Here is a 26,382-nt window from a genome sequence, read left to right as displayed (position 1 = left end):
ACTGGATTTGCACAGAAGATTAACATGACGGCACATGCTAGTCGATGAGTTGAATCAACTCCACAGCAACTACATAAATTTATCCACTAACCATTCAGAAACGTCCAGTTTCATTCTAAAAGTTGTAACTTCTTCCTGAGTCTCTCCATCAGTATCGACTCCGGTTTGAACAATGTAAGGCTGAACACCGTTACTGACAATCTTCATTTTGGCTGCGTGAGATTCTCCAGCTTTGTTGTTGTTGAGCAACCGAAGCGCAAGCTGTTAAAGCTCCACCCTCTTCTGGAAAGCGGCCGGGAGCAGCAGCTCATTTGCATTTAAAGGGACACACAAAAACGGCACGTTTTTTTGCAAAAATCATCATAACCATCACAATATAAGAAAATCATTCAGATAGAAATGTACTCGTAAGTGTCTGCATGTGATTGAATTGCAAAAAACATTAAGACGTTAACTATCAGGTGATCTCAGGTAAAGTTTAAAGGGTCATATATTTCTTTAAGATTCAATATCTGATCATTGCAAACTATTGGAAACATTTGGCAATATGAATTGATTTGATTGGCTGATGGGAAAACGTTATTCAGCTGCTGTCCCATTTTATCTACCACCATCAGCCAAAATGGGACACTTTATGACTTTTAAGAGATATTTATGATGATTTTCTTAATAAAAACTGAAAACATCTAATCGTATTTATATTGCATGATTGCAGTATTCATATGTGCACATGCAAAACATTTATTGTGATGCCATATTATATTAGAAATAGCATAAGTGTAACACATTCAAAGATTTATAAAGATTTATTTATTCAAAATTATGATTTTGCTGTACTGTTTTGATTTATCTAATAGATACTAATATCGAAACAGTGAACTTTTGACATTTAAATGGCTGGGGCTTAAACAGTTTTTGTGCCATTTTCGACATATAATCATAAATTAAACCTGAGAGCAGTCTTCATAGGTATTTTAAGGCTGCTCAGTGGGATTGATCAAAACGCGTCCAATTTTACATCCACATAAACTGAGATTTTAGCGCTCGTGCCATCAGCTGGCGGAGACACGGACGCACAACTCATCCCTCCCTTCAAACCTTCTCACTGCCATCTCCTGACATCAGCCGAATGAGGGGACTGGGAAAGAAAAACCAAGTGAGTGAAAGAAAGAAATAAGCTGGGAAGGAGAGAGAGAGAAAGAGAGAGAGAGCGCGCGCGGTGCTCCATGGTCACTCGCCCATTGGAAGCTCGAGAGCACATTTTGGATTCGACTTTTTCTTGAAGGGGACTTGAGAGAAGAAACAAGCGTTTGTTGGCGTGCCAAAGGCGAACAGCCATGCACCTGAATCGGGAGGACGAGGAGGGAAAAGGTGAGATACTTTGGTGGATTCCTCTCGTTTGTTTTCAGCCAGAACGCCCGCCCTTGAATGGTAGACGATGTGGCGGCACCCGGTGCCGCTCGTGTACGGGTCAGTACCGTGTCATTTCGAATGCATTTCGCTTCAATTTGTCCTCAACTGCAAACTGTCAGTTCCCGAATGTGCAAACAGGTGTAAGCAGGTTTCTCTATATATATATATTGCACACATTTACAGCACCTGTTGTTGTGTTGTACCGTAAAGGTAAATACATTTATCCTGGTGCCTTTGAGGGAGTTGTCATCCAGGCACGCGCAAGGTCATCATCTCTCATCACATAGTCATGAGAGGGTATCTGCGCGTGCGTTTATTGTTCCCACCGAGTGTGCGTGTGCTCGTCCTGTCCATCGCATCTGCCAAACATGTATCAAAAGCGTTTTCCTCACTTTTTTCGTATGCAATTGTGAGAAAGTGAGGATGGGTCATTATGAGGACGAAGGGAAAAGGACATGCGTTGGCCTCTGCCCCCTCCTGTTGCGCGCCACGAGATTTGTCAGGTGGTAAAATTACGATGGTCAATTGTTGTGTGTGTGTACAGACAGATTTATTTGTGGGTGACAGAAAAACAAGCGTCAAATAATAAAGCACTAATTTGTTATGCGAGATGCCAGTACATAAAAAATTAAATAAAAGCCTATGATTTAACCCTTGAATGTCAGGAACATAAAATACCTTAGAAAATTAATTTATGCTTATACACCAATTCTGTCATGACGTCAATTTGTAGACCAACCCGGAAGGCTAAATCGTCTCGAGTACCCTTGGAAATTTATTGTAGGTTTTTAGAATAGTTTGGGATATATGAATAAAATATGTTAGTGTTTTATCTCCCAATGATACTAATGTAGGCTGCAATATATCAAGGCTGGGTTAAAAACACCCCAAGTTGGGTTAAAAATGGTAAAGTTTTAACCCAGCGATTGGGTTAAATGTTTGGCCAACGTGCTGGGTAGTTTTATTTAACTCAACTATTGTTTAAAAATGACTATATGGCTGGCTTAAAATGAACCCGAAATAGGTTGGAATTAATTACTAGAGGCAACAATAATAATCAAAAGGTGAACATCATTAATTAATAAGTAATTTAATAGATGTTTATTGTTTAATTATTATTCATTAAACATATTAATAAGTGTTAATTTCCAACATACTTTGGGTTCATTTTAAGCAAGAAATACAGTAGTTTTTAAACAATAGTTGAGTTAAATAAAACTACCCAGCAGGTTGGGCAAACATTTAACCCAACCACTGGGTTTGTCTATTTTCAACCCAACTTGGGTTGTTTTTAACCCAGCATTTTTTTTTTTAGAGTGATCGAGGGTCAGTGTTCAGTACTTTTAGATGATGCCAGATTTTTTTTTTGTAATATTTCGTTCAGATACTGAACCCTTATTCACTGTAAACATGCAAAGAAAATCTGCAATACTGAGGAAACTTTTGCAGGAATTTTTATGTTATGTCGGGAACTGCTTGTGTGGATATTTGAAGGGAAATATGTATTTCCGTTTTCTGTTTCATGAATAGCTTGTTTCATTACTTGTTTTTACTGTTTAATTTTGCTGAAAAGCCTTGTGACTACATACAACATGTAAACATGGCTTTTATTTTAGTAGACTTCATGATATGAGCTAAATACATCAATTGACTTAAAGGGGTCATGAATTGAGAAATCAACTTTTCCTTGAGCTTTTGATATATAAGAGGTCATCGTACTATAAGAATATCCTGTAAGTTTCAGAACTGAAAACTTCCTTGTTAGTCCAATAAAAGCTTTTATTAACACCAGGTCCAGCGAACGACTGATCCTGGAATGTGCCTATCTATGATAGGTGAAACCCCACCTCCGCAGAAGAAATCAACACCTACTTCATCATTACAACGTTAGCACCGCCCAGTGGCATGTTAGTGAGATGACGAGGAGAGAAGAGAGATACAGGACAAAAATAACATTACCTTTCAAAGGATCCTAATGCTAGGAATATGGTTATTTATTTTCAAAAATGTGAACGTCTCAGTTGAGCTTTATTTATTAGTATACAGTACATTTCACTGTGGAATCCTTTCCAAACAGACTTTTACGATATGGACTCGACAGTAATGCAACAACATGTCAGTAACTGAGTTAATTCTAATGCCTGATCTGATATGTAATGATTCATGTACAGTCAGATGTTCTTATGTGTCAGTAAATCAAACCTAAACGGTCAACTTCACGTTGTTTCTCTTAGTAGGATGAAAATAATCTGTTATTTAAACAGTGATTAAATTATATAAAGAAAGCGATCAAAGAACGCTCCCTTTACAATCGCTGGAGCTGTCAATCAAACAGCCAGAGTTTATCAGTGACTGAGTTCTGGACTCGCGACAAAACTCCCGTTTTATTCAACGAATCTCTTAGTTACATCGAGTTTGCACTGATAGTTAGTGTGCAGAAATTGAGTTGCAATGACGAGATCACTGCTTTCATGAGCTCAACAACTTGTTTGTGATCGACTACAATGTTCATCACTGCAACCTTTCATGCCACGATATAAATATAATGCCATAGATCTAAATGTAATGCCACACTTTTCATGATTAGTTAATCTTGAGAGCTGTAATAGTAAAAACGTGCTAAAAGTTTTCGAGAGAGTAATACTTATATCAAATGTAAAGATGTCAGCCAATCACAGCAGTGGGCGTTTACACTGAAGTCTCACAGCAGACACGCCCCTGAGTGTTCAAATCAGAGGGCTAAAATCAAGGTAGGAAAAATGCCTTTTATTTCTAAATTTTGACCATTTTTTATGTAAAAAGCATACTAACATTATAAGTGCACCCCAGGAAACATTATAAAACAATAAAACAATGCAGTTCATGACTCTTTTAAACTTACTGTGAGAAATGTTTTCTGCACTGAGAAATGTAGCTTTGTTTTTTTCTTACCATGGTAACTGTTGTTTCCTCCTCAACATCGTATTTTTCCCACAGCATGGTACCTGTGGTCATTGCTGGGCAACACATTAGGTGACACAGGCAAACCAACTGGAGGCACAGATTACCAAATTGGCAAATTTCATAAAATTATATTGATTTAATTCTTGTCTGATGAGAGCAATTTCTGTATACAGGCCTACAAAGTGTTTGCCTTGAAAGTATTTCAGAAATCATGTTGTGTGTCTCACATTTTCTGTTGACTGTTTAGAATCAAAGCTACTGTAGGGCTACTTTATGGTTTTTTGCCATTTTGTTCCACCCAAATCTTAAAGTTGGCATGAAACGGAAGTTGCGCTAATGTTTTCTTCCCTATTGTGACGTATATATGAGAGAAACAGCTTTTTGAACAAGAACAAATGTAAGGCGGGGCTTGATTTTGTCCATGGGGAATTGATTGGATAGTTGTGGTTTGCTATTGGTGGATCTCATGTGAGTGACAGGTTGCCCCGCCCTCATCATCAGAGAAGAGTTGTCACTGCAAGAGGGACAAGTTATGTCTCAACATAAGTACAAGAGGTGTACTGTACACTACTGTAAAGCGGACAGATGTGATTTGTCATTTCTCCAGTCCTTACCATAATTGAGTCAGGTGATCTTCAGACATGCAGAACAGAAGATATTTTGTATTCAAACCTGTTTGCCTGTATTTCAGCAGTGTTTTTGTCTTGACATTCAATGTCTCTTGAGCAAGGGACATTAATCAGGGACATACAACCTGAATCTGCAATGACTTTGTATTTGCAACTTATTTTTTTGAAGGAAAAAAACATACAAATTCGTATTTATAATTATCTGACCCTAGCTGCTGTTCAGAAACAATATCTGTTTTCATGGAAATTTGATTGTAGCAGTTAATACCACGTTCCCACAGTTTTATTGAAGTAAAAATAACTGTAGTAACAGCTATTTGCATTACCGTGGTCATTTTTTGTAAGGCATGCTAATTTGTTTGAGAAGTTTTATTAAATTATGTATTTATTAGGTAATCAGCTTTAGCTCGTCCTAATGTGAATTCAGCTGGGAATCTCAAGCTGAATGTATTGCCAGAGATTTCATGCTGTACTAGACAAAAGCAGATTTTGTAAGCACGGATTTGGGAATATCCAGTTGAAGAAACGCTTAGCCCAAGCAACTGAACAGAGAAGTGTTTCCTTCTATAAAACACAGACATAGACACTAATGCTTTTGAGGCAAGACATTTTTAAGGTAAAAAAAATGTAACTAATAGATATCACCATACTTCCTCAGCTGATTGATTACATTAAAAATACAAGTTTTCTGAAATATTATGTTTACATTTGCAAATGACACTATCTAATTAAACATGCTCTAATCTGCATACATTTACAGAACAGAAATCTGAACATTGGATAAAGCCAGGTTCAAAAATCTTGTTTCATTTTGTTTATTTCTTAGAGTAAAAGGTTTTTACAGAAGGGATTATTGATATCTCTTCGTATCATTATATAAATCAGAAAATACTGTCAACAGTCAGAAAAAAAAAAATCCCCATGTTGTTAGGAATAAGATGTCATGCTTCCTGCAGAGCCAAATGACACTCAGCTCCACCCCTCTGGGTGGAGCTTTACATAGTCTGGCTCCACCTCTCTGGATCTAATGGGTGGAGCTTCTGGCTCCACCTCTCTGAACCTAATGGGTGAAGCTTAAACTAGTCTGGCTGAACCTCTCTGGACCTAATGGGTGGACCTTGACCTAGTCTGGCTCCACCTCTCTGGACCTATTGAGTGGAGTTAGGTTTATTGATAGGGTTATGGGTAGGGTTAGGGTGTGGTTGGACCTTATTGCTCCACCCATAATGTCCAGTGAGGAGGAGTGCGCACTGTTTCTGAAACACCTCCATTGTAGTCTTGAGTTTTCTTTTGGGAATGAACACGTCACAATATTCCTCATTTCAATAATTCCCTCCCAAAGCATACGCTAAATAAAGGGGCGGGGCCTGGTTGAGTTAGTAGTGCGAGAAACACTCTCGAAGTGGTTGACCAATCACAACACACTGGTCCAGCCGACCAATCAGAGCACATTGTGCTTTTCAGAAGGAGGGGCTTCATAGAGACAGGAACTAAACAGAGCATTACTGACAGACTGGGAAAAGAGGAGCTGAACAATGTCAAATATGTGAAAAATAATGTTTTTTGAACATTTAAGCATGAAATCCTATTCTAGTAGAGCCCAAAAACAAAATCAAGACTTTTTATAAAATGGCATAACACGTTATGAAAAGCCATATATTTGCCTATAGTGTCTTGCCTTGAAAGAGAAAATAGACATCTAAAAAGAAGAACTGCTGATATTGGGCACAGAAAGCACTGACTAGGCGAACTGGATGGTAGTTTCATGACCATGATGACAGTTTTAAGGACAGCTGAAGATCAAACTGACAGCTCAAGGATTCTCACGGGTTTTCACAGAGACCTGCCCAGCGGTGGTTATGCAGTGCCGCTGCACGATGAATGATAAGAATGTATATGAGACACTGACAAGGGTTAATCTTTGACAGAGGCAAGATTTCAATCACATCAGATAATTTCACACCCCTTAAGCCATCCCGTCTGTCTCTGCGTTCAGACGTCCACACACGTGACCGTGCTTTTGCCTCGCCGAGCTCTGTTTCACCGCGGAAACTGTGATATTGCTCTGTATCTACTTTTTCGAACCGCTTTCATGTACTCTCAACCCAAGTACACATCGTTTGAAGTTTGCAGGCGATAACAACAGTTGTTTCAGACGCTGATAGCAGAAGAGCTTTGACATATTGCGGAGTCTGTATGTGGGGTCGTTTCCTGGATAGGATCTTAATGTCATTGGCATTCCTGGCATGTTCTGATGTTGTAGCAGCGGAATGATAAGACAAACACAGCGAGAAGGTCAAGTGGCGGCCGCAAAGCGGATGCTGGAGGGGTTGGCGAAGGACACCTCTGGACGGAGCAGGGAGAACGTGGAGAAATGCAACGGACGTACAGGTGCATTTGGAGGCTCGCCAATCAATTCCTCTCAGATTGGAGTGACATTGTGAGTTTGTAATGCTTTTAGCTCGCGTCAATGATCACTGATGGCTAGTGTGGGATCAGATGACGCTCTTGCATTTAGAGCATGATGCATCCTGTATGGATTTCTGAATTTTTCAATTTCTTGAGGAATATGGGAGTTTAATGAAAGTTGCCAATGTGAAAGCTCTGTTAACCCTTCTGCTCAGCCTGATTGATCATCAGAAACCCTTTTTCTTTTTCCTTTTTTCGTGACTTTGAAAGATGGATTAACTGACTTTTTTTCCAGGTTCAATACAAGCTTAATCGACAGCATTACCACAAAAAATAATGTTGAATTGTCCCTAAAAAAAAAAAAGGCAAAGATAAAGGTTATAATGAGGCACTTAAAATTGAAGTACATGGAGACAATTTTTGGAGGATTTAAAGTCATGTTTATTTATATAGCACTTTATTCAATACATAGTTTCAAAGAAGGGTTATTATTGTTAACTAAAGCTAAAACCATAAAAAACATTTACTTAAAATAAACATTAAAGGCACAAAATGTAAGATTTTTGATTTAAATATCCAAAAACCACTAGAACAGTGTTATATATTTTTTTGACTTGTGTACTTACATTATCCCAAATGTTTTCGAAGAATGTTTAAATCCAGAGAAATAAGCAGTTTTAACCAGGACACGTGTCCATGCGTCGCCTATCATTGACATCATACCTGCGTTACCCTCGATTTTCCGATTTTTCGGTTTTATTTTGTAGAATCCAAGGAAACAACAAAGATGCTTTAATATATTATGTGTTTTATTAGACAGGTGAGCAACTGTTTGGATACATTTATAGACAGAAAACTAATCATTGTTATATAACTCAACACAGTCTTATTGTTTGAATCTCATTTTCTTGATTATATTAATATGATATTCTAATATCGATCTAGCTTACTGCAGTGTGCAACAAGTGTCTAATCTAATATGATAAACAGCGCTGCATTACCCCATACGCTTGACTGGAAGAAGTGGAAGTGGTGACTGCGGCATAATAAAAGTTCTGCTGCTCTCGAGGCGTGTTGCGCTCGTCTCTCATTAGCAGTCACTCCAGCGGCCTCGTTCCGCTCCAACAGCACTCGCCAGTAACGTTAATAGTCTCACCCATGAACATGAGTTCTTTTCACTGGCTGTGAGGTGAAGACAACATCTCCCATGATTCCGCGCTCAATCTCGGCGTCATGACTCATTGTTTTGAATAGGCGACCTCTAGTGGCGAAAAATTACATATTGTGCCTTTTATTTATTTCAATTAAATATAAAAAAAAAACGTACTTATTTCAGCTAGTTGCCAAGGCAGCATTTCACATTTTCATTCAGTTGAAGTTGAAGAACTTAAACAACTAAAACTTAATAAAAACTATATAGATTATATTAAAAAAATATAATAAAAAATTGACAAAAACACATAACAAAAGTACCAAAATTATAACTAAAATAAATGTTCAAAATATTAACAAAAACTATAATAGTATATCAATAACACTGTTTCAAAGCAGCTTCACAGTAATAAACATGAAAATAACAGTGTCAAAGTTATGAAACAATTTCAAGGGCATCTCTACAGAAGATTTTTCTGCTCAGTTCAGTTCAAGTGTTCTTGTCTTCATCCGAGAGTATCGGTGCAGTTCGCTCAATATATTTTCTGGATATTAATTGTCTTTTAATCATCATTTAAAAGCAGAAATAAGCAAAACATTATTAAAAGCACTTATTTTTTGTGTTTTCTTTAACGGAGTGTCTATTTACACTAAGTGCAAATAGCGTCCCTTGTTGGCAAATGCTATTTACACTAACTCCGCCCACCAAAGTCTGATTGGGCCACTCAAGTTTTATAAAAGACGCACATAAGTCAACATCTTCAGTGGCGCAGCAGTAACGAGTAATGTTCTGGACCTGGCTTTTAATGCAATCGACGTGGGTTCGAATCTGCCTTTTGCCAAACTCGCATTTATTATGTTTTAAAAGTGGAAATAAACTGCGAACGAGTGTTTAATAATGTTAAAAGTGTTTATTGGGTAGGGTTAGGGGAAGGTGTAGGGAGGGTTTTTATTCTCCTAATAAGGAAGCATCCGTTTAATAATTTTAATAAATATAATCATTTACACTCTATGATATTATTGCATCCTGTTAATATACAAAAATACTGAGGTGCAAATAGTATCTGCCAATATAACATATACATAGCATCTAATTACTATTATTTACTCTTATTGCAAAGAACTGATACTTTTACATGGTGTAAATAGCATCTATCGCTATTTGCACTTAGTGTAAATAGCCGCTGACATTATTTAAACTGTAACACCGTAAAGCTGAATTTTTTACAGTTGTTTTAGGGTTTCAGGTGTTATGGCAATGAAGTTGTGAAATTGTTAGTAAACAGAAAATGTTAGTAGGTAATATTAACACACACACACACACACACACACACACACTAAATTCATGTTAACACTCATATTGTTGACATATTGTGGCTATTCTATTAAAACAGTGAGTATTTTAATGTTTACGGATTGGCCCCATATTTTTATTTTTACTTTATAAAGGATGGAAGAGCCAAAATTAAGGCTTTTATTTATTAGTCTTGCTCTTAGTTTTGAAAAGATCCATCCAACATGATTTAATTCAGCATCTTTATGCCATTGTAAAGCATACGGTATGTCATTTGAAGCAACAGTCAGAAGTTATTTAATTACACAGTGATCGATTTATATTGGTAAATAAAAGCTTTTTATTTGAGACGCAAAGGGGAAATTAAAGTGGCTGTGCAGCACAACAGACACAAGAACAGTGTGTCTCTCACCTGAACGCATGACATGCCACATCATCCGCTTCGACTGTAGACACTAGACAGTTTGTTGATTATAATTGAAGCAATCTAGTTTTATGTCATCCAGTTGTGTTTTACTTCAGTCTAGCCAGACAGTTTTGAAAACCATGTGATTAGCACATTATCTCGCTCCCACAGGAGCAGGTGTTTTTTAGCACAAAATGTAACATATTATCCATTGAAGAGTTGAAGTGAACCCAGGTGCAGTTTATTGAGAGCTAAACAAATACAAAATAAACAGAGCTAAGCCATTACATGAACTTGAGCTGACTTAAACTTGACATGGACTAACAGATTTGAACTTGAACCATGAAACGCAGACACTGACAGTGGGTTACATTTAACAATACACGACAAGGAAACATGGCAAACATGAGGTCTTAAAGGGATAGTTCATCCAAAAATGAAAATTATCCCATAATTTACTCACCCTCAAGCCATCTTAGGTGTATATGACTTTCTTCTTTAAGTCAAACACAATCAGAGTTATATTAAATCAAGGCTGTAACCATGTCGTGAACATTAGGGGAGGGGACCTTTTTTAATTTTTTATAAAGCATAAACAAACAGAACAGTGAATTAAATTCTAGGTCTAATTCTAGTTGGAAATAATCATTTTGGAACTATTTGCAAATAATATTTGCATTAAGTTGCATTAAAATATGCACACATGTACTTTTATTTCTATATCGTTTTACTTGTATACTTTATCTGTAATACAATATATTGTTAGTCCCGAGACTCATTGTAGTCAATAAATACAAAGATCCGCTGTATCATTTGAATTCCCTAGTGGTCTAGTGGTAGAACTTTTGTTAACCGTGTCAGAGGTTCAGGGTTCAAATCCACCCTTGTATAGTTTTTTTCCCCCTCATTAAAATCAAAGATGTTCATCAATGTTTGTATATCAAGAGCAGGGACACATTTGTGTGCAGTTTGTATTGTGATTTCACCAGAAAGAATAGAGTATCCGCAACCGCATTAAGCGATTGATTGATGCGCGTATGTTTGTGTGAAGTCTGTGTGCACCAGCCAAAGGGGAAGCTAAACCCCGCCTACTTTGATTTGATTGGCCATCTCAATCATTTGACATTGACAAGTGCTGTTAGACCGCTGAGGCAGACCAGACTAAAAATTTAACTTTTAAACCTTTTTGTCATTCTAACAACATACAGACAACAATGAACAACAACAATGAAGTGCAACAGTGCAAGAATTTCAAAAATTGAGGAGGACAATTTGGCCATTTCTAATTATTGGAGGGACTTGTCCCCCTCAATGTCTAGGAAAGGGTGGTTACAGCCCTGTATCAATAGGGCTGGGCAAAATTTTTTTTTTTCGATTAATCGTTTTTTAAAATGTGGTCGATTCGATATCGATTCTCAAAAGCCACAAATCGATTTTTTTTCCGTGTTTATTTCTGCAAACATTGAACATAATATCTGATTGACGTTAATCTTATTACTAGTCTTATCCACTAGATGTCATCCTCTTATTTACCTTGCGTGATGTTACAACGGGGACAGTGTCATTCATTCAGTGCTAAACATGCAGGCTCGCCTTTAAGTGTGAAAGTTGAAGGAACTGTCACAGTGTCCCGATCGGGCCAGCGCTGCATGATCACTAAATTTAATCATTTGCATGCGTTTTCAAGTCTTGCCAATTTAAGAAGGGAACTCGTGCGCTGAGAAGTTGCTCACATCTGCGTGTCTCAGACAGCGTGCAAATAATGAAATTAATTCTCTTTCACCTCTCTTTGTGCCTAAATGGACAAATTCACCAAATTTATCTCAAAATGCCCGCCTTTGCGAGTATCCAGGTAAACATAGTCCGTTATGGTTATGGTAAGCAGTAGAGAAAGAACGCATGTGTATCATTATTGCATCTGCGCATTAGTCTTAAAGTGACAGCAACCGAATATTCCTGCAGCTGTCTGTGTTTTTAATGTTAATCAAACTACAAAAACAGAGAAAATCACTCCCTGCTCATCAATAAATAACGTTTTTGTGACTTTAATAAGGATTAAGCTTTACGTAATTTGTACAATGAAGATTATATGCAGTCTTATTTTACATTTGATTACTTTATTCAATTTCTGTACCTGAACAATACTGTTAGACCTACATGAAAAACCGTAAAAGCACTGATTATTAGTGCTCGAGCACCGATGGTGTGAGGACCCTATTGTAATTGCTCAGTCAATTATTCTTCTTTGAAATGAATGGCATTTTTGAGGGCCTAAACTTGCTCAAAAACTCATGAAACTTTGCACACGCATCAGAAGTAGTGAAAATTTACGTCTGATGTGGGTTTCAGAATTAGGTGTGGCAAAATGGCTCGATAGCGCCACCTACAAAATTTCAATTAAGCGCCCATCGCGTTACATTTTACGTACAGGTATGAAATTCGGTAGACGCATGTAACAGCCCAATACCTACAAAAAAGTCCCTGGGTGCAAAATCTGAAAACCAACAGGAAGTGAGATATTTTAAATTCTCTCTGCAAAATTTTTGCAGTTTTTGCCATTTCCACACTTTAACGAACTCCTCCTAGGGCTTTAATCAGATCAACGTCATATTTGGTCAGTCTAATCTAAAGGAAGGATCTTTGTGACGTTAAATTGCGAAGATCTTGAATTTTCGTTGAAGGGCGTGACAAAGTTCGATGTTTCGCCATGAAACAGGAAGTTGTTGTAACTCGGGCATACAATGTCCGATCTGCCCCAAACTTCACGTTTTATTTAGTCCTGGCCTGAAGACATCTATATGGCAATATTCAGTAATAGTCAAAGCACCACCTGTTGGCAGCAGGAAGTGTGGCACGTCGAAATGACTTTGCCAAATTTCTCCTGTTTTTACTTACTTACATGCATGTCACCCACTATTCCCTGTTTCCCTAAGGCCACTGGGTGGCGGTGACCCCAGGTCTTTCATCGCTGCTTGCAGCTTTAATTTAATTTGTATCTTTGTTCTATTGTATTTATTTATTTGTGCTATTGCTTGTAGTTTAATTATTCGTTCTTTTTTATTAATGACTTTCCCTGTCTTTAATAATCTTTAAAATTTAAATGAGTAGTTTTAGCTGTGGTAACGAAAATGGAATTGAGCATTGTTAAACTTCACTGGTATCTAAAATATTGGGTGTCATTACCTTATTCATTTAAATACAAGGATACATGTGTCAAAAACAACAAAAACAATAACTATTTTAATAATTTATTACTTTTTTGTGGTGGGGCCAGTGAAAATGTAATCATTGAATTGATTGAATCGAATCAAAAATCGAGAATAGAATCGAGAATTGAAATTGAATCGGAATCGAATGGGACATCTGATTTGATACCCAGCCCTATTAAATCCTATCCTGGCTCTTCCAAGCTTTGTAATGGCATTGAATAGTGTCCAAGTTTTTGGTGCTCCAAAAAGTTCATCCATCCATCCATCATAAAAGTAATCCATACGACTCCTTAATAAAGGCCTTCTGAAGCAAAGCAATGCGTTTTTGTAAGAAAAATATCCATATTCAAAACTATATTTGTCGGGTCAGAGGACACCCTTCCACCGCAACTCGGCTCTCTCATGAACGCTCGTACGGCCGTTGCCGGAAGTTTTAAATATGGATATTTCTCAGCGTCGATGATATGTAGCACTGCAAGTTGTCATAGATTTCATCTCTTAGCTCTACTTTAGCTCTTTCAGTCGCATATAATTTATAGGTCTATGTTCCATCTCCGTTATCACGAAACCCACGACACAAAACAAAAGCACAGCTCCGATGATGGCGTCCTCCATCCTCCAGTTGTAGACGTTATTGATTGACGTGCTTAAATGACGTCGCTGTCAGCCGGCTTACATCACTTCAGAGTTCCTACTGGCGGTGCGAAAGCAACCAGGAAAATGGCCCTAGGGGAACATTTAGTTCTCGGGGGACCGCCCTGGTGGCTAGTTCTTATAACTGACTTCCTATAACTGCCCGGTATGAAAGCCCCTTTACAAGATGACTGACAGACCTCCTAAGTAACATATCATAAAGCTCTTATCGCAAAACCTTCCTCCAGCCCTCACCGCCGCTATAAATCCACAGACATCGCTGTGGTTTAAGGTGCAGTTGCTGCAGTCATCAGTGGTTGAGATAAACCTGCCAGTCTAGGTCAGATGCTGAAAGACAGAGACGACGGATGAGCGCGAGTGACTGGAAGAAAAACACAGAGGCAGGTTGACCTTGTAGTTTGTACACATCACGTCTCTGGGTAATTGCGTGTTAATGGCTGTTTCCAGTCCTGTTGTCAAAGGTCCTATTAATATTTCATTCAGAGACAGAGTGAACGAGAAGTGAATAGCTCGAGTTGTAGCTATACTGACACATGAGAGTGACGTGAAAGAAAGCACGAGTGGTGCGGTACAACCAGACAGACGGAGGGAGGGAGGGAGGGAGGGAGGGAGGTGGAGATGGAGACACAGCAGTGATTAGTCAGGTTCTGTGAGGAATATATTTTTATCCTTTAATGCAACTTGTCGTGATTGTGTGAGAAAAGTATGGTTCAGCCTAATTACTTTTCTGACTAACAACTAAAATGTCAACAAATTGTCCTTGCATTGCAAATTTAGTAAAACATATTGTACACAGTTGGTTCTCATATTTAATAATTTTTTCTTTGATTATCCTAACTTTTGAGCAGATAGATTTAGCTATACACTGATTTATATAATCCAGGGCTGTGTTTCCCAAAAGCATCATAATTAGATCTTGTAGACCAGGGATTCCCGAATCTTTTTGTCAGCCGAACTTCTATGACTCAAAATATTTACCCCATGAGATTTTGAATTAATATTTCAATTATTTAACAATACATTTTTAATGATTTAAAGGGGACCCCTTTTCACAAGATGTAATATAAGTCTCTGGTGTCCCCAGAATGTGAAGTTTCAGCTCAAAATACCCCACAGATCATTTATTATAGCTTGTCAAATTTGCCCCTATTTGGGTGTGAGAAAAAACATGCCGTTTTTGTGTGTGTCTCTTTAAATGCAAATGAGCTGCTGCTCCTGGCCCCCTTTCCAGAAGAGGGCGGAGCTTGAACAGCTTGCGCTTCGGTTGCTCAACAACAACAAAGCTGGAGAATCTCACGCAGCCAAAATGAGGATTGTCAGTAACGGTGTTCAGCCTTACATTGTTCAAACCGGAGTCGACACTGATGGAGAGACTCAGGAAGAAGTTACAACTTTTAGAATGAAACTGGATGTTTCTGAATGGTTAGTGGATAAATTTATGTATTTGCTGTGGAGTTGATTCAACTCATCGACTAGCATGTGCCGTCATGTTAATCTTTTGTGCAAATCCAGCGTTGAATTGACCCTCGTTTGTGAAGCAGTCCGGCGTAAAATAACGGCATGTCAACAACACTCTACTACAACAACTCTTCCTCTTCTCTAAAGCAGCCCAACATGGTTTTAAATTTAAATTTAAATTGTAAAATTGTAAAATGTAAATTTTGGGGTCGGTGATGTCACCAACTTAGGAAGAAGCTCGTTGTAGTCCCTACCAGCCGTTTGTTGTAGTCCTTAAATAGAAAATATCTCCCTTTGCATTGAACTTTGAGCGCCGTAACTTTGCAGATGTTGTTTATGCTCAAAGAGCAACATTACACACTAACTAAAGTTAAAAAAGTGAAAACATAATCAAGGACCCCTTTAATTAATTATCTCACAACCCCCCCTGCAGCAATGCTATAAATAGCATAAAATGAAATATTTTATTTGTTTACCTGCATGCAGTGTTAGTGTACTATTATTAATGTACTAATGTAGAGGGTTTTTTTTTATTATTTTAGTTTAATTTTAGTCTTTCTTTTTTTTTGTTATGTGCTTCTGTTATTTTTTTAGTTAATTTTATTTTTTAAATATTTATATTTAGCTTTAATTTATTTTTATTTCAGCTTAACTCTAAAAAAAAAATGCTGGGTTGTTTCAAATATGGACAAACCCAACCGTTTGGTTTAAAAATTGAATTTAAAAATTTAAACCAACTGTTGGGTTTGTCCATATTTGACCCAAACATGGGCTGAAACAACCCAGCATTTTATTTAATCTCCAACTTATTTTAATTCAGTTTAAAGTTTTTCATCTTATATTTATATTTTATTTCGGGTTTATTTCTATTGAAAATGTTTTTTAATAGTTTCAGGTAACAATAACAACATTGCCTGCAAGTCATGATGTGACCATTAATCGTGAACATGTGAATATGTTGTTAAATTATTGAAATATTAACTTCAAGTAAATATTTCAGTTCAAAGAGGTTTGGCTGAGAATACATTTGGAAATCCCTGGTATTGTGTATAGCTGCTTCCTCAAAATACAAAAAGTGGGATCAGAATTGGAACCAAAGCAGGAAAGTCTGATTCCTGCCCAGTTATTTTTTTGGTGAATGGACCTTTTCAGGGAGGGCATAAACATTTTTAGCATAAACTTTGACATTGCTTACCTTCTTCCCATAGAAATCCATTTAATATGATGTTCTCCAAATGACACAGAGGTCCGATTCAGTTCACTACATTCATCTCATTTATTATCCAAGAGCTGGGCCTCTGGATCCAAGGATGAAGAGGATGAGAAAGAGAGAGTACTGCGTACATCTGTGTGTGTGTGTGTGTGTGTGTGTGTGTCCTATTACGTAACCGTCTCTCTACTCAGTTCAGTCACACTGGGAGCCTGGGATACGTTTCCGTACGTCTGCACAGCCCAGTTTCCCTCTTCTTTGTTGAGCTCTTTATCTTCTAAGCAAGCACGCCTGTCACCCTCCTTTTGTCTACATAGTTCATTTCTAGTTTTTATGGTAAAAATAAAAATCACCATCACTATGTCAGAGAAAACATGGATGAATAATGATACAGAAAGGCGTGGTGGAAAAACAGACATGAGGATATTCATATTGGTGGACAGGAGCAAGGTGTTCTGGGTGGTTGCAGGGGTTTTCATGTTTTATTTTTCACAGGTTGATTTTACATATTAATTTCCGTAGCAGAAACGGTTCTGGATGAGTATACTAATACTTTTAAGGCTTTGTACAGATTCCCAAAGTAGCAGTGGTAATAATCAGGACTTGACATTAATTATTGACATTATTAATTAAGCTTAAAATGGATCTCAAGTGTATGTATTTGCTTTGACGGCAACGTTTATATAAATGAAAAATGCCACACTGAGACTTGAACTGTGAACATGTTTGAGAAGTGACATAAATGAATCAGTGAATCAGAGTTTCTGAATCAGTTCATTCACAGAAATTAATCAAACAGCTCTAATGCTGTTTTTTTGCTCTTTTATCATCTTCCTTAAGCTCTCATAATTGCTAAATCTTGAGGAAAAAGGCTGATTGCTATACTAGTCTAATGCTGCAGTCTTTGGAAATCATGATGGTTGAAACGAGGTCAAAAAAGTGAGAAATCAGATGGGGATATTGGAGAAAACCAAAAATAGTGATGAATGGAATTGAAAAAGAGAAAATTATTGTTCAAAGCTTCAAGCCATATGAGTGGCGTTACGTCTTCATGTCAAGAAGGAAAGAACTTTTATGAAGGAAATAGAGCAAATGCAAGAAGTGGGATTGATGATGTTTGGAGACTCCAATTGAGATGGAGGAAGAACCTCTGAATTTGCGGTTGAATCAAGCATTTGTTCTGGAGAGAAATAAGGATATATTGTCACTCAGTGAATTCAGTGTCAGAATGTAATATCTGTCTGTTTTCGAGGTGATTTGTCATATCAGTAACGCAGTAAATATTTGATGAGATTCTAGCATGAATGAACATCTGTCAGAATGAAAGAATCAACACAACCCCTCAATCCTGATTGGTCTGAATAACAGATAGCTCCGCCTCCAAGCCGTTGCCGTTGGCTGAGCCAAGTGTCGCTGTGCTATTCTGGTTGGGATGCAATGTTTAGATCACGAATCAACCTAAAAATGGCTTAATTATTTTAAGAAAGTGTTTTAACATTATACACATCACTTTTAAAGGAACTGTTCATATAAAAAATTAAAATGCTTTTGTTGTTCAAAACTCATATGACTGACTTTCTTTTGCTGCTCTTTTCCCATACAGTTAAAGCAGAGACTAGGGGCTGTCAAGCTCCAAAAGGATAAAAAAGCACCATAAAAGTGTATGATTTGTGTGCTATTTGTTTCAAGACCACTTTTTGTGAGGAACTGAATTAAACTTAAGCCGTTATTCAAAATATTCTGCTCTCTCTTAGCCATGAAAACTCTTTTATAACTCTCTCTCTATATAAAGTAAAAACAGAAATATTGTGGAATATTATTACAATTTAAAATAACCTTTTTCTATTTTCATATCATTAAATGTAATTTATTCCTGTGATCAAAGCTGAATTTTCAGCATCATTACTCCAGTCTTCAGTGTCACATGATCCTTCAGAAATCATTCTAATATGATGATTTGATACTCAAGAAACATTTATGATTATTATCAATGTTGAAAACAGTTGTGCTGCTTAATATTGTGATATAGTTTCTTCTGGATTCTTTTATGAATAGAAAAGAAGAGCATATAATTGAAATAGAAATCTTTTGTGACATTATAAATGTCTTTACTGACACTTTTGATCAGTTTTGATCACTTTTGATATGCGTCCTTGCTAAGTAGTAATTTCTTAAATAAACAACAACAACTTTTGAGCGATAGTTTAACTATGTGAATAAGGTTTACTTTTGGACTACTTTTCTGGTGCTTTTTTGAGCTTAACAGTTCCTGGTCACTACATGCTTTCAGTGTTCAAGCATTATACATATCTATATATATAAAATATTCTACAGAAGTTTTTCTTTTGTGTCCCCCAGAAGTAAGTCATATGAGTTTGGAGCGACATGAGGGTGATTAAATGAAGACAGAAATTTCATTTTTGGGGAAATTATTCCTTTAAACGTAATCCATTCTGATGTCGGTAACATCTGTGAGGATTCCAGCTATGGGCTTAAAATCCTTTGAATGGAAATTAACCCGGTCAAGCGAACGCTTATCTGAAAACCAGGCAGGAGGAGTGAGAGCAAGACAGAAAAGGAGAAAGCGCCCGAGTAGAGGTCAGTAGCACAGTCTGGGTGGCTTCAATTATGGGCACTTTGTACGTTTCACACAGATAGCAGTAAGTGACACATGGCATTGACACAAGGAGGATATGTGTGAAAACACATCAAAACATACTCATTTAACAAAAACATACTCATTTAAAGTTAAACAATAGGCAAAGTGTTACATTTATAACACCATTTGTTGTACGGCTTAACCATAAAATATTCAAATGAGTACCTTCCTTGAGTAATGCTGGTAAGATTTTATAAAATGTCTTTAAAAAAAGACTCTTCTGCTCACCAACACTGCATTTATTTGCTCAAAAATACAGTAAAAACAGAAATATTATTACAATTTAAAATAACTGTTTTCTATTTGAATATATTTTAAAATGTAATTTATTCCTTTGATTCAAAGCTGAATTTTCAGCATCATTACTCCAGTCTTCAGTGTCACATGATCCTTCAGAAATCATTCTAATATGCTGATTTAAGAAACTTTTCTTACAAATGTTGAAAACAGATGTGCAGCTTGATTATTTAATGAGTGGAGAACTTCAAAAGCACAGCATTTGTTTGATATAGATGATAGTCTTTTGGAACAATGTAAAAAACTTTACTGTCACTTTTGATAAATTTAATGTATCCTTGCTGAATAAAAATATTAATTTCCTACAAACATTGTTTTTTTACTGACCCCGATCTTTTGAACATAATTGTAATTCTACTGGATTATCCAAAAATAGGCATTACCATATGGTTAGGAAAACATATAAACACTTTTATTGAATTTCCAGAAAAAAATATTACTTTGATATGTGCCGTGGTCAGGATATTAGATTCATACCGTGATATTTTGGTCATGCCACCCGCTCCTATGACAAGCTGGTACAGCGTACAGGAGCGATGTTCAATTCACACACACACATATATAGTGAGAGACAGATGCACACACTCACCCTTGTCAAGGAACAGATGGTGAGACACATCTATTCTCAGACAGACTGGCAAGGTATATGAACACAAACTGTGAAAGAACAAGACAGAGATGCTTACACACACACACACACACACACACACACACACACACAATCAGGCAGTAATGAAGTCGGTAACATAACTGAGTAATTGTTCATCTTTATGATTATAGTGTGTGTGTGTGAGTCAGGTTTACCTACATTGGTCCCCACAGTAAGATTATAAAATTGCCTACATTGTGTGGACCAACTAACAGTCTCCATAAGAAGCTACATAACACACATACTAATTAGTGTCTTAATGAAAATGTAAAAACACAGATAGCCTTGAGAGTGTGAAGTGTAGGGTTAGGGGAAAGAAAATATCATTAACTCCATGTAAAAACAACATAAAAACAGCATTCATGGCCTTCAGGACTGTCTTAACTCCAAAAGGTTATCTTGCAATAAATGCTGAGATGAAAATGTTATTGTTTAGAGGTTGCTTAAACTTCAGTAAGTGTACAGAGCTATACAATTAATGTTGAAAGCTCTGAAAACGCAGTTTAGAACTTGATGAGAAATGTTGGAGCTCAGTTTTGAATATTGACATTGGGATCTTGTGTAAGACATTGTTGAGATCTCTTCTTGAAAATTTACCACTCCATTTCATGTAATTGCTCTCCAGGAGAAACAAGATTTTACCGAGATGCCATTTGTGGTTTTACTTTCCTGTGGGTGTGACTTGAGATTCAGTGGGTTGGTTTTAATGGTGTTCAACCATTAGTATGAGGAAACCATTAGTACAAATAGTTTATTCAGCAAGGATGCATTTATAAAAGACATTTATAATGTTATAAAAAAAATGAAAATATATGCTGTTCTTTTGAACTTTCTATTCATCAAAGAATCCTGAAAATTAATATTTTTCCATAAAAAAAAAAAATGCAGCACATCTGTTTTCAACATTGATATTAATAATAAATGTTTCTTGAGCAGCAAATCATCATATCAGAATGATTTCTGAAGGATCACGTGACACTGAAGACTGGAGTAATGATGCTGAAAATTCAGCTTTGATCACAGGAATAAATTACATCTTTATTTTAAATTGTAATAATATTTCACAATATCAGTGTTTTTACTGTATTTTAAATCAAATAAATGCAGCCATTAAAGACATTAAAGAATCATACCAACCCCAAACTTTAAATGATACTGTAAATCATTGTAATGGTTACAGTACATTATAATGCTTTTATGGCACATTAAAACACATAGTTCATTTTGATGTCTTATGCATATCATAATGCATTATGGAGGTGGTTAAATTTACTTATGCAATATGCATAAAAAGACATATTGTTCCGACTCTAAATTCTGACTGGACAAGCTGGAAGCCTTTGTCAAACACACACCTGTAACCAAACATTGTGTATTAATGTTGCCCGTTTAATGGAGTCGCTCTGTCTAATATGACTGGACCGCATGATGCAGTTGTCTGCTCAGTAAACGGTTATGTTCTGTCATCTTTGGATGTAAACAAATGTTTGACTCACATGACATTTGCAGGGACGAGAATGAGAAATGACAGCACATATGATGATGAGGTTCAGACCTCTACAAACATATCATCCGACTGATTTAAATGGCTGAGTTGGAGATGCTGCTTGTCAATAAGCCGCACGATTTGAGGGATTATTCAGGTTGATAGATCAATAATCATTCAAGTCAATAATTTTATCCCTTAAAACTCATCTTTGATCACCAAAATTGCATATTTAAACACTTTTTCCTGTGATAAAAATTTCTTCGTGCCTTAAAATAGCTTGAATGTAACTCTGCACCCTTGCTTCATTTAATATACGCAGAATCATAATATGCAAATTAGCCCCACCTCCACTCACTCACACCAGCTCAGAGATCCACTCGGTCAACTTTACTGTAGTAAAAGCTGTACAAAAAGTGGATATATTGGTTTAATTCAGCCATATACTGTATGTATGAACCAGAAACTGATTGAGAAGAAGAGGAAGAGTGAATTATACAGGCTCATCTACAAGAATGGTAATGTGTTTTGTGTATCGCTCTCAACATCAGACACATAACAGTAATTAAAATGATTCGCCTTTTGCTTTACTCTGTTATCAAACAGCTAATAATGTGTTGCTAATGTTATACAAACCATGTTCCCGTTCTTCATCTCAGAGTCAGACCGCTTCCTTCTAACAATCAGTATCCTTACAAACACTTTAACAACTCAGAACGTCAGTGGAGAAAGACATATAGTTCATAATAACATCATAATATACATCATATACATAATTAACCCACTATATTGCTAAATATACCTGATTTTTCACATCAACAGAAAAATATTCCTGGATAATCCGGCTTCTCTCGAGACTCCCCTGCTTCAGAGCGTAGTTAATGATATGCTAAAGCCCGCCCACACGTTGACGTGATTGGTTAAAACATGTTTGTGACGTCACAGAAACCAGCGATTTCAAACCACATTTTTGAGACTTTCTTTGGTTCACTGCAGTTTTAAAGAGAAAATACTTATCAATGGTGTTGACTGATGAATTTGCACATGGTTTGACAAAAACTTTCCATTTGATTTATACTTAAAAAAGCAAGAGAAAACTATTTGTCGATGGGGGAAAAAAATAAACTTGAACAATTTAAAAATCATATTATTTTACACAATTTTATTTATTTCATTTATAGATGTTTAGATTTTTTGTGTAAAACAAGACATGCATACTAATTATTATTTTGCATATAGATTTGTACAACAAGATTGGTTTTTTCAAGGTAGCATAATATTAAATCTTGCATGAAATTGCTTCATACAGACCCAAAGACAACAATACGATACTCCCTACAGATACATCAAACATGCGCACACACACACACACACACACACACACACACACGTACGTTCCCTTTGCTGTTGTGGACCCCTTCGGTTCCCTGAGGTTCATCAGTAGTCTGCTCACTGCTGGAACACACTGCTTATCGTCTGCTGTTTGCTTTGCCACTACTGTAAAACAGGGTGGTCTACAGAGAGACCAAAACAACCTTCCCTTCTCCCTCCGCCTCTGACTTCTCAATTCTCTTTCCTCCTGCCTAGTGAAATTATTCTCTCTCTGTCTAGCATACACAATACACAATTAAAAAGCTACTTCATTTTGAGAAGTAGTAAAGAGAAAGGATGTTGTTTAGGACATCTGCAGTACGTACTCATTCTGTAGGTATGTCGTAGTGATATTTTAGATGTGAATGAATCTTTTAAGTAAACAAATCTCATTCACTTTCATTTTTCGAATGTAATTTGCGCCGATTTTTAGCTCACTACATGAAGGCAAAGAACCACTCGACGCAAATTTGAGGAGTGCATTTAAATCATTTAATGCACAGCTAGCCGAGGAGAATCACACTTATACCATGTTTATTTGCCAGCACTGACAAGTTAAAGCTGTTATTGGTGTTTTCAGCAGAATATTTGACCAGAAGGATAAAAATAACGGGTATTTTCATAATTTACCGCTCGTTAGAGCTAGCATTCTGCCCGCTTTGAATCAGATACGGAGATAAAGTGCAGTAAGATCACATTTATTTGAATGAATGAATTATAGCATTTATTTAATTATCAGAGAGAGAGATAGAGGTGTGTGTGTGTGTGTGTGTGTGTGTGTGTGTGTGTGTGTGTGTGAATTACCTGCGTCTGTGCAGCATCTTTCCTCTAATAGTGAAGCTTCGAGTTTCGAAAACAGCGATGTTACCCCATCGTTGCTGAGAAGTATATTGTATAGATTCAGTAGCGAAGCTATTTTATTAATAAAATTAACTGATAAACTTCCATATGTAGCTCTTTAACAGAGTTCATTGTGAAGCATTATCTATTGTGAGGGCTTATTTCAGGAGGGAGAAGGGAAGCCTTCACAATAGATAATGCTTCACAATGAACTCTGTTAGAGAGCTACATATGGAAGTTTATCTGTTAAATAAAACACCTTACCTTAAGACATTTCAAATCCCTCAGTTCTTGTTATCTCCGAAAAGCCAAGCCAATGTTGATTCTTGTTTTATTACGAGTCCTGTCTTGTTCTCTTTTTGCCAGCAGACTCTCCTCGGTTCGGTGTTTGTTTAAAATGAGTGATTCTCCGGAGGTTGGAGATTCAGCTGCTACATGTCAATCTTTCTCACTCGTTGTGACAACTAACCTCTGCCACTCCCACACCAGACACATGTCAAAGTAGCTGGAGCAACTCTATTTACAGATATGGAGACCAGTGTTGGGGGTAATGCATTACAAGTAACTTGAGTTATGTAATCAGATTACTTTTATCAAGTAACTAGTAAAGTAGTGCATTACTTTTTCAATTTACAACAAAATATCTAAGTACGTAAGTTACTTTTTCACATTTATTGACCAACAGCTCTCCTGTCCTGGTAAGAGAAGTGCAGAGGCATTGTGTGCGCTGTGTGAACATGATGGTTATTGTAGTTCTAGACTAAATGTGAACGTGCATTTATTTATCTCACTTGCACAAAAACATTCAGTATTCCTCACAATGACTAAAATCAGTGAAATGCAAACTCAGCATTTTATGCAAACCTGTAATAATTACCTATATTAAATTACACAAATATACTTTATGTATTTAATCTCATTTTATTAACCAATGTCTTTGCTGCTGACCTTCAGTGATCCAATTCAACCATACTAATGAGTAAAAATTACTTTAGATTAGATTTAGAAATAAGAGTGTTGAACTTCCTTCTTCCTATTCTTCTTTATTTGCAATATTTGCAAGCGGAATTTGCAAGCGGAAAAACTGAACGCTTCTCTAATAAGGAAACGGATCTGCTCATGCGCGAGGTTAAAGCACGCAAGCAGACCATCTACGGGACAAGCCGGATTCCACCAAAGCATTTTTATCTTTGTGCACACATTAATAATCTTTTACATTGTAATCCTTTTATTTTTAATATTTGGCATGTTTGTGTGCTGCTGCACGTCCCTGTGTGTGTAACAAGCAGTGTGTACGTTGTGTGTACAAGCAGTGTGTACGTGTGTGTTGTGCACCTGCCGATAGGCGCATATTACTAACGCGCTCTTTAATTAACAAAACAAATATTACACTATTGACTTTAGACCAGGTTTTTGTAGGTCAATGGCACAGTCGTTTTCAGTTGCCTCAAAATAGCAACACGCCAACAATGCACCTGAACACACCTCGTTTTCAGACCAGCATGCCCATGGGCGCACAAATGGGCGCAAATGCATGTGCTATTTAAACAACGTGCCACAGGACGTTAAAATGATAACTGCGTCGGGCTGAAACTAGCAAAAAATACTTGCGTCACGCCATTGCGCCGGTGTATGATAGGGCCCTTGGTGTGAAAATATTTTGTTGTAAACTTTTTTGTTGTTATTAAAAAAACAAACAAGCAAGCCCAGCCCAGGTGAGAAAAAGTAACGCAAAAGTAATTACTTACTTTTTTAGGGAGTAACGCAATATTGTAATGCATTACTTTGAAAAGTAAATTTCCCCAACACTGGACGAGACACACACGGGCAAGTGAGACACATACACAATTTCCAACAAAAACCATACCGACAGGTCTAAAATATAAACACTTCTAATAGTAACACTTACCATAGTAAATCAGGGTAAGACAAAAACATGCTTTGGAAGAAGAATTGGTGATGTATTGACTCAAAAAAAAAAAAAGAAGTTACATAGTGTACCTTTAAGAAAAGTTTAAATATATTGTACCTGATATATATCCAAATGGATCATTATCGAATCAAACTGAAGCAAAAACTTTTGAATTGGAATCGAATCGATTTGTTAAATACGTCAACATCCAGCCATATACTGTAGAGTAGTATGTTAGTATGCTATTCCGAATAGTGCCCAATTATCGTTTGCTGGTGCATGTTGAGCCACACATGCACAGCGGAGAGGATGCGGTGGAGATCTGTGAAAGGCCTGTGGATGCTGCTGCCCATTGAAGATCAGTGAATTATTCAGAGAATCTAGCAAGAGG

The 26,382-nt window shown here is 36.8% G+C and overlaps 1 protein-coding gene across 4 annotated transcripts in view; it reads left to right on the top strand.

Annotated features, from left to right (window-relative positions):
- Positions 1-298: 298 nt before the first annotated feature.
- syt7b (synaptotagmin VIIb) overlaps positions 299-26,382 on the top strand; it is a 146,494-nt gene continuing 120,410 nt past the window's right edge. For 2 of the 4 annotated variants that reach the window (XR_007930890.1, XM_051900109.1), the window contains exon 1: positions 299-1,371. Coding sequence is in view for 3 of the 4 variants with exons in the window: in XM_051900109.1 (XP_051756069.1) it covers positions 1,338-1,371 (34 nt within the window). In the remaining variant the exon portion in view is untranslated. The remainder of the gene's footprint in view (positions 1,372-26,382) is intronic. The other 2 variants (XM_051900110.1, XM_051900111.1) reach the window with 2 other exon arrangements.

The sequence above is a fragment of the Ctenopharyngodon idella genome, chromosome 7 (genome assembly GCF_019924925.1).
Source record: "Ctenopharyngodon idella isolate HZGC_01 chromosome 7, HZGC01, whole genome shotgun sequence".
Lineage (NCBI taxonomy): Eukaryota > Metazoa > Chordata > Actinopteri > Cypriniformes > Xenocyprididae > Ctenopharyngodon > Ctenopharyngodon idella.
The sequence above is the reverse complement of the archived record's forward strand: the minus strand, read 5'-3'. Positions and strand labels throughout refer to the sequence as shown.